At 34.5% G+C, this 9,642-nt stretch overlaps 1 protein-coding gene across 1 annotated transcript; it reads right to left on the bottom strand.

Annotated features, from left to right (window-relative positions):
* Positions 1-1,326: 1,326 nt before the first annotated feature.
* On the bottom strand, positions 1,327-6,451 carry LOC131027354 (high-affinity nitrate transporter 2.1). The gene is made up of 5 exons (XM_057957389.2): positions 6,283-6,451; positions 5,281-5,369; positions 3,812-4,661; positions 2,412-2,818; positions 1,327-1,904 (listed from the first exon to the last, which is right to left on the bottom strand). The coding sequence occupies exons 3-5, from the start codon at positions 4,595-4,597 to the stop codon at positions 1,526-1,528; spliced, it is 1,572 nt and encodes a 523-aa protein (XP_057813372.1). The 5' UTR covers positions 4,598-4,661; positions 5,281-5,369; positions 6,283-6,451; the 3' UTR covers positions 1,327-1,525.
* Positions 6,452-9,642: the final 3,191 nt, after the last annotated feature.

The following is a 9,642-nucleotide window of genomic DNA, read 5'->3' as shown; positions in this document are numbered from 1 at the left end:
AGGAATCTGATTTCATGTCGGTTCAATAGGATTACATTACAATTTCCTAGGTTCAATGAATCTAGACATACTCAGTAACACGACACAAAAAGCACCGTCAGTGTGTCGGCACTATCAAACAATCGGTGGATTGGTAACTCATCACAAAATGCCGGTTGGTAACTGTGTTGTGCTGCTTTGCTCCCTCGTACCGCTTGGGATCTACGAACTGCTTGGGGTCAACATGCCACTTCAGACCGGGAAACACATTCTGCAAAATCACCACTAGTCTAAAGACTAGAATACAACATACCGGTTGGAACAAATACCGGTTGAGCACAAGCTCATACATATAAAGGGGATCTCAATACAAGTGTGTGTCCATCAATGACAATCACAACATAAATAAACAAAAATGCCAACAGTATGTACGTATGTATGTATAACATATGCACATACATATATACTTGCAGGCTTGATACATATATATAGGGGTAGGCATATAGGTATGTATGTAAGTATGTATATATAACATACGTACATACATACATACATGCATGCTTATATATATTTACACGCACACACACACACCACACACATATATTTATATATAATTATTTTATTTATAAGTTTATTCATTTATCTTTATGGTTTGGTTTTTGCTCTTTGCTTTAGGTTCTTATTTAATTCATTTGTCTTGTTTTTTATTCCTCTATTTTCCTCTTGTCAATCGTTATTCTCGTGGTTTTTTTCTCACTTTTTAGCTGCTTTCTCCTCTCCCCGTTCTTGTGTTTTTGTTTTTCTCTCCCTTTCCTTCAAATACAACCTACGATAAGCCTCAGTCTTCAATTTACCATCTATCATATCCTTGCATTCTTTGAGCATCCTAATGATGGATCAAAGAGTGTGATCCGAAACGTTGATGTAAAAAAAGATACACAATCAAAACCAAAAGCAGCTACAAGAAATTTACACATGTCAAACCAGAACTCTTTTATGATTACAAACTTATATTTAAACAAATGAATGAAAATTCAATCCCCACCAATTTTTTTTGAGAGTTCTTGATAACATAGTTTAAACTAGCGGAGAAAAAGTATAATTGCTGATTACTTTTGATTCAACCAAATTACATTTCAAGAAGAAAAGGAAGTTTGTGGTGAACAAAGTAGATCACAAAATTACAATGACAGAAAATATTTGTGAAGACTTATAAATTCTTATGATACATTATTGCTGTTATTATATTGTGGAGGGTCACGAGAATTTTTTTTATTTATTGAAACAATGAAGAGAAAAATTTACATAGAAAGAGAGCAGTCAACAGATTGCTAAGAAAAACAATAATGCTAAGAAAAACAATACAGCAATCTTACATTTTTAATATATTTGACCTCATAATCTGCAACCCTAAAATGTACAATATATCATCTACATTCAATGTGTAATGGTAGGGCCAATTCCTCCTATTAAGGAGCATCAGGATCTATTAGGCAGAAAGGTCCCCTACCATTGTGTTTTAGTTATGTCCACATTGGGATGATCTTCACCCATGCTGAGGGGTACTCTCCATTGGAGTTGGGGCAGAAGTCAGAGAAGATCTTTTTCCTCTTTCACTGCGACTGTTGTCAGCAAATTTTATGCTCATGCTGTCCATCCCTAGTTGCTTTTCCGCTTCAGACCATTCCGATCCATAATACTTCTCCTCACTAGCATTCTCAGACTTGGAAGGTGGACAAAACATTCCTCCCCACTGTGGAAAATACAACCCCAATATTGGCAATGTGCAGGAGATAATCATGATACCCATCAAGCTGATTCCAGTCTCCTTGGAATAGTTGGAGTTAGTGAAGAAGAGAAGCTGTGTGACCATTGCTCCCAGATTGCCCCCTCCTCCTGTCATTCCAGACACTATCCCCAATGACCTGCAATTATGTATACAACCCACAAAATATTTGTAATAGTTGTCAACACTTCTTTTTTTTCACAAAAGGGTAAAAACTTTATTAATTACAGAAAAAAATACAAAACAAAATGACCAATGACTCAACATAGAACTATCTTCCACTACTAATTACTCGAGATGCAATCACATTGATAACATGTCTTGCTTTCAACTGACTAATATACATGGAGCCAGACATATACAAGCTTGGACCTGTGAAACCAAATTCTTTTACATTTAAAGCATAAGCACTCCATTCTTTCCCATTTGAAGCACTTTAAGAAAGAAGTGTTTCCTTTTAATCATATACACGTAAAAATTGTTTGGTGGTTTTTTTTTTTTGGTTTCCTTCCTCTAAGTTAGATAGCTTCATTTATGAGAACTATGGGCAAATCCTGTGATTTGTTTGGTTTGATGTTCACTCCAAGCTAATGAAAAAATGGGACCTTAATCAAATTCAGTGGCAAGGGAAATGCAGAATCCAAACCTTCTAGAAACAAAAGGAACTATTCCAAAAGTCAGACCGCAAGCTGCTTGCACAAATATGGAGAAGATCAGCATGACTGTAATGGAGAGGCTCAGTGAATTTGCCTTTCCCAAACACACACAGAATATACCACCCAGAGTCTGAACAATCCAGAGAGTCCATATTCTTCCTCTCATGCCATATCTACGCGCTACAATATCAGACAATATTCCCCCAAATGGACGGGTCACTATGTTGGCAAGTCCAAATGTAGATGCAATTATGCCTGCAGTGTGAAGATTTAAATCAAATCTATCAAAGTAATACTCTGCAATCACATTGTCTATAGTAAGCTCTACTCCAAAACAGTATCCATAGGTAAGAGCCAAGGTCCAAGCCCTGTAATTCTTGACGGCGTGCCAGAAAACCTGCCCAGCATTGTAGAAATAAGTTACCATATAAATATTGTTCATGTAAGAGTAAAGCAATTTAGAACAGTGATTTTAGTGAAAAAAAAATTCCAAAAGATTTGAAGATTTGAATTTTGGAAACTTCAAAGGGAGATTATAGAGCAAAATTTGGGCAATTCTTAAAAAATGCTAAATATATCATACAAAGTGAAGAACATGAAACATACACAGCTTCAAGGAAAAAAGCAAAACTCAAACAACGATTAGAGTTTGCACTGTATTTTCTTGTGTTATGATTTAGCTATGCAAACTTTTCTGAGCATTACCGAGGCCTTTCAATTTCTAAAGGCAAACCAGAAAACTCCATTATCTTTAGAAACTGTGCTTGAATTATGCTTGCTATGCCCACCTTCTATGTTTGATTAATTGCTTATAACCATTTGCTATCAATTTTTAATAGTTATCAGCTGGAAAGTTTGTTTAATAGTTGTACTTCTTCAGAGCAAAATCAAATAAATTAAGCTTACCATAAAATCCATTCATTAATCTTTCAAATTCCAGCCTTTACTTATGCCTTTTACCTTACCTTGTGCTCTTACACTTACTAGTGATCTAAACTATGAATCAAAGAGAAGATAGAATATGCACAAATTTAGAGTCCAAAACAATCTTTTAATTTTCACCAAATATTTATCCAAAATCTAAAGCAACCAATGTATAAGAGGGCAATTTATGCATGGGTGCATCTAAGGATTGGATAGCCATTTTCTTTTCTACATTTAGAAGATAGAACAAAATCAGAACTAGCTTTTTAAAAAATCTTTATCTCTGTTTTTAACAGAAATGACTATCCAACCCCTAAGATGTACCAATGCATAAAGTATGATGTATGAACATAATTTATACATTAATATATCCTAAGAACTGAACTGGATAGTCATTTCTGTTCGTAACTATCCCCGCATCTATTTGCAATATCTTCTTGAACGTGCTGAACGAGAGTTTGGTTACCTTTGAGAATTTGTCTTTTGCCTTATCCCCCTGTTTATGAAGAGCTACATAGTTACCATCTGGTAGATCTTGTCCAAAGGTGAGCACAAGGAGCCCCATGAAAATGAGCATCACTCCAGGTATGAAGAAAGCAATACGCCATGCGGTGAAGCTCGGGGAGCCTATGGATTTGTGAATCAGATCATAAACCAGAGGCATCACTAGCTGTGTTGCTCCTCCTCCCATGTTTCCCCACCCTCCTGCCAATCCATTTGCACGGCCCACAATCTTAGTGTTGAACATTGAGCTCATCCAGAATTGGCATGACACAAAAGTTGCCAATGAGAAGCCTATGAAGAAACGGACAAGGATGAAACCCTGTGCAGAAGAAATTGTAGCAGCAGAAAAAACAGCAGGGGCAGACAGCATAATGAGAAATGCACCCCCATAACGAGGGCCTACCATGTCACATAATGCTCCCATCACAAGCCTTGAGAATATGGAGCCAGAGACTGATGCTATGCTTGCATTGCCTATGTCTCTCTTGGTGAGATTTAGATTGTCTCTGATAATGGGTATCAGAGGGGGAGCAGCAAACGTGGCAAGAAAGCATGTGAAAAAGGAGATCCAGGATAGGTGGAAAGCTCTCATATGGGGTTTAGCTATTGAAAAAAGCTTGAATTTTCTAGCTTTGTGTTCTGAATCTACTGGGAGATCAAATATTGGACTTGAAGTAGTCTTGTGCACTTGTTCCTTCATAGCCTCTGGATCCATAGCTTCAGGATTGTTCCTGGTACCCATATCCATGCTTCCAAGATGTGGGGATACTTTCTGTACCACACTACCCTGTTTTGTAGCTACCTTTGATTAACTGGCAAAACCCATAAAACAATTTTGTTAAAATCCATCCCAAGTGGTACAGAGAGGTCAATGAACTAAGTTAATTACAAAAGGGACATAGACTCCCTCACTAACTAACCATTATCTGGAAATTAAAATTTGTTTCTGCATTGCACCAAAAGACATTTGATTTAATGACAAAGTTCATGTTGTAGGCACCTAAATGATGCTAAGTTCAAATATTCTATAGAACAAAAAAAAACTTCTACGAATAAACATTCTTGAAAAAAACTGCTTATGAATACACTGAACAGAACTAAGAGCCCACATCTGCATTTAGGATCTCCTTGGGGGGTTCATCACTATCATCTTGTGCTGGGTCTCCAAGGAGATTCTAAGCTGGCATGTAATTTCTATCCACAGAGTTTGGCATGTAGTTTCTAGCCACACAGTTTTCTCTGAGAATTCTTTGTACTCAGCCTTAATATTGTTGAACGATTATAGTAAGATCTTTGACATTTCCACACATACATATTTAAAATATTTTATCTCCATCAAACAGGACAGAACACAATTACTAAATATAACACTGAACTAGAAACAACACCTTCAAGTTATAATGGTTATGCTGATATGGCAGTGTAACTTACACTGTTATACACACCATGGCTGCCCTGATATCCCACATCTCTTCATTCTGTGACTTGTGTTGCAGCTTCAGTGTTCTGGTCTTACATATCTGCATATAATTTCAAGATTCAAAAACAAATATATAATATGCACATCCAAAACTTCACAAGCCCGGTGCAGAACAATAAAATATATGTCCAGTAAAAGCCATCAAATAGACAAAAGCAAAGCTTAACAATGACGCTCAAAACAGTACTGAACAGTGCAACGAGCAACTAAAATTGCAGCCTTATTCACTGAATTCTAAAATGGTCCAAAAAGAGAGATTCTAAAAGGCACTAAACAAAATCCATGAACCTGTTAAAGCATTTCTTTTACGCCTGTCTAAGCTTAAATTTCCCTTTTTGTCATGGGTGTTATTCAAAGTGCTGACAACATGTCAGATTTTCTTAAGCAGTGGGTTCAAATGGATACACCAACTGTAAAAAGAACAGTGAAGAATAAATCCTGCCATTGGCACAGTTCTTCAAAGATTTTATATCCTTCATGAATTCATTTTGCTATCCAATATTCAAGCACAAGTATAGACTTACTATATTGATATTTTTTTGACTTGCAAACATAGACTGAGTGGCATCCATTCCACCAAAATTACAATTTTGAAACCAAAAGAATCTCTGTTTGTACTGATACTTTTTTTCGACTCAGAAACAGAGACTGAACGACATCCATTCCATCAAATTTGTAATTTTGAAACCAAAAGAATCTATGTTTGTACTGATACTTTTTTGACTCAAACAGAAACTGAACAGCATCCATTCCACCAAATTAACAATTCTGAAACTAAAAAATCTATAAGACTGTATAAAGTGATTATCAATAAAAGTGCAATTTTGACCAAAAGAATCTGAAAGACTGTATGAAGTGATTATCATAGTCTTATTCTCTGGTAGATACTCGACAACCAAAGTGAATCCCAAAAGCTCAATATGAAAAAAGCAAAGCAGGATATCAAACATTACCATGTTTGAGCATTGAGCACCACTCAATCATTTCTAACAAGACTTTATGTTCATGCTTCTCTCTTTTGGAGTGCATTTGCAGAGAAATGGACTCTATATTTCTATGAGAAAGCTTGTTTATATAGGCATAGCCGTAATATCTGTCCTGCCCTGATAAGAAATCCAGTATGCTCTGTTTACATTGTACAACGCTTGCAATGTAAATTCAACGCATTCTGGCCCTCAATTGTCGGAGTTTGTCCTCGAACTTTGGAACAAATCTTATGCTGACAAGTGGCAATCGATTCTTTGAAGGATTATCTACCCGGGATCTACGAGAATCTTTTTTGACTGTAATTAATTCTGAAGATCGTATTTTTTTAAAGACTCGTATTTTTAAGCTTTGCTATTTTCAGGGAAAGACATTATAATGTGTTCTCTTAATATTAATTCCACTATCATAGACCATACAATATGGAGCTTTTACTTGTTAAAGTGGAATTGATGATATATAATATTTTTTTCTTTTGTTAAGGGGCAATTATAATTGGTGGAGGTGGAGTTACACGGTGAACCGTGAAATGATCACAGCATTGTTTAATACAAAGTTTTAAAAAGTGTAATATTATAATGTTTTATTATAAAATTTTTTAATAGTGAATAATAGTTGTAAAAAATATATTTTGCTTTTATTTGTCAAAGTGGAATTGCATGATATATAATATTTTTGTCTTTTGTTAAGGGGGCAACCATAATTGGTGGAGGTGGAGTTACACGGTGAAATGATCACAACATTGCGTAATACAAAGTTTTAAAAAGTGTAATATTATGACATTTTATTATTAAAAAAATTAATAGTGAATAGTAGTTGTAAAAAATATATTTTGTATGAGTATGAATGGTTCATTTAGTATACATGCATCTAGGGATGAAGCATTTGGATTTTTTGGGAGATCATTGATTTTGGTATTATGACTTAAACACTCTTAGTCGTGGAGTTTCTCCAAAGATAAAGCCCACTTGCTACCCTATTTGTAAAACCTCTACTAAGTGTTGTGCCTTATAAACACTTTTATATAGAGACCATTTAGCTTATGTGTTGACAAGTAGGAGGTGTAGGCATCAAATATGATATTTAATCAAGATTCAATTACATGGACTTTGAGTCAAACTTATTAACCCATACTCCATGAGTGGTAGTTCGATGGAATTTATCTCTCATTAGCACAATTGGTCCAATTAGCACTCATTACATATAGGTGATTCTCATAAGTATGAAGCATTGGGACTTCCCAAGACGTCACCCATCCCAATGCTACTTTGACACTATGCTTGACTCAAAGAAGTACTAGGATGAGTGACCTTTCAAGAAATCTCAATGCTTTGTCCTTGTGAGTATCATATAGATGCAATGATGCTAAGTGGATCATGCATGCTCATTAGAGATTGATTCCCTTGAACCACTATTCATGAAATGTAGGTCAATGAGTTTGAATCTAAACTTATGCAATTGAATCCTAATAAAACATCATAGTTTGACACTTTACAAAAAACACCTCCAACTTTAATGGATGATCTAAAGGGGCTCTATAATGAATTTTTCATAAGGCACAACACTTGCTAAGGCTTTTGCAGATTGAGAAACATGTATGGACTTGATCTTAGGGGAAACATATGATTAAGTTCACTTGAGTCCTCCATAGAAACCCAATTTTCAATGTCAACTTCGTCTTTGTTTTCTCAATTGTATACTTACATCCATGCTTTCTTAATTAAGAGAATTAAAAAATTCTAAACAAGAATTCATCTTCAAAATCATCAAAATACAAGGATTTTGCATCTAAATCCTCTTATTCCTCCCTACTTGAGAAGAAGTTCCCACTAGCATCCTTGTTAATCTAAGAATGTGGTTGTCCTTAATAAGATCCACCATAATTTGGCCATGGTTTCTTCAAATATAATTAGAGTTTTAATTTCCAAATTTTTGGATCCTCTTTTGAAGTTGAACATTCTTAGAGGAGGAAGCATGGGGAGAGCTACATTCACACATAAAATGTCCCATCTAATTGTAGTAGAAGAAATAAAATGAAATCTCCTTGTATTTTATAATTAGATTCAAGGGGTATTAATTATATCTAATTTGAGAATGTTTTTAGAGGCTACTGAATCACTAGGGAAAACATTCAATAGGTAAACCATGTATAATTTTTTTTACAATAATGTTAAGGATTGAGAGGCAATACTTGCAAGTGTATGGATGTCCTAATTGATAATTTGAAGTAAATGTTGTTTTTTTGGGGTAAAAATTTAAGTATTCAAAAAAAAAAAATTCTTATGAGTGACAATGATCTTGGATGAAAGAGGATATCAAAGTATATGAAATGAATGCAATAGGATGCCTTTAATTACGAGGACAAAACAATAATTGCACAAATATGCTTTTAGTCAACTCATAACAACCACTGAAATAAACAAAAGATATCCAAATTTTGAATATGAATTCCATAACTTTATGGGCCATATCTACAAATGTGGAATTGATGTCATACCTACACTCATACTTAGACTGATGGAGCAATAAGATATAGATACAAAACACATAGTTGAGCATGAGAGAAATAATATGCTCAATAAATGAAAAATGTATTCTTAAACGTATAAATACACTTGTGATAAGGTAGAATGTGTGTGCAAAAGATAGATAGAGACTTAAAAAATGATATCAACATTACAAAAAATTACATCATTTGTTAATATACTATTATTAAGACATTTTCTCAATATAAACACGAATGAGATGTAATGCTATGTTTTCTAGGAACTGTTATTCTATGGCTTTACTCTAACATCTTTCTTCAAGTGGCTTCTCTTTTCTCGCAATCTGAGGCTTTGAGCAAAAAGAATGTGGATGCTATGAAAAAGCTTAGCTTATCAAAGAAGAGATTACCCAATTTCAGAATTTGTACACTCTTGATCATAAACAAGGATTATATCAAATTATGAAATGATTTGTAACCTTCGCTCAACCATTTTTTGACTGTATTGTACTATATTCTCTCATTTTCATTCAACTACCTACTAATAGCTTCATTTTGTAATTGCATTGTTTCAATATAAAAATAAAAAATAAATATAAATTTCGCCATTGTAAATTTATCACAGCCTTAAATTAGTTTAATTAAATATATGCCATATTCCTTAAACCTAATTTTAAATAAAGACACTATTTATGTAAATTAATTTTTTTTACTCTTTCAGCAACCCCGATTTCCGTAGAGAGATTGCAAATTGCGATGGGGCGAAAAAAAAGCAGTGACGAAGATTCAAATGCATGCGATGACTTTGTGAAGGTTGCTTGTACGGGTGAAAGGTCAACGTGGC

This window comes from Cryptomeria japonica, chromosome 3 (assembly GCF_030272615.1).
Source record: "Cryptomeria japonica chromosome 3, Sugi_1.0, whole genome shotgun sequence".
Taxonomy (NCBI): domain Eukaryota; kingdom Viridiplantae; phylum Streptophyta; class Pinopsida; order Cupressales; family Cupressaceae; genus Cryptomeria; species Cryptomeria japonica.
This window is presented reverse-complemented; position numbering and strand designations above follow the sequence as displayed.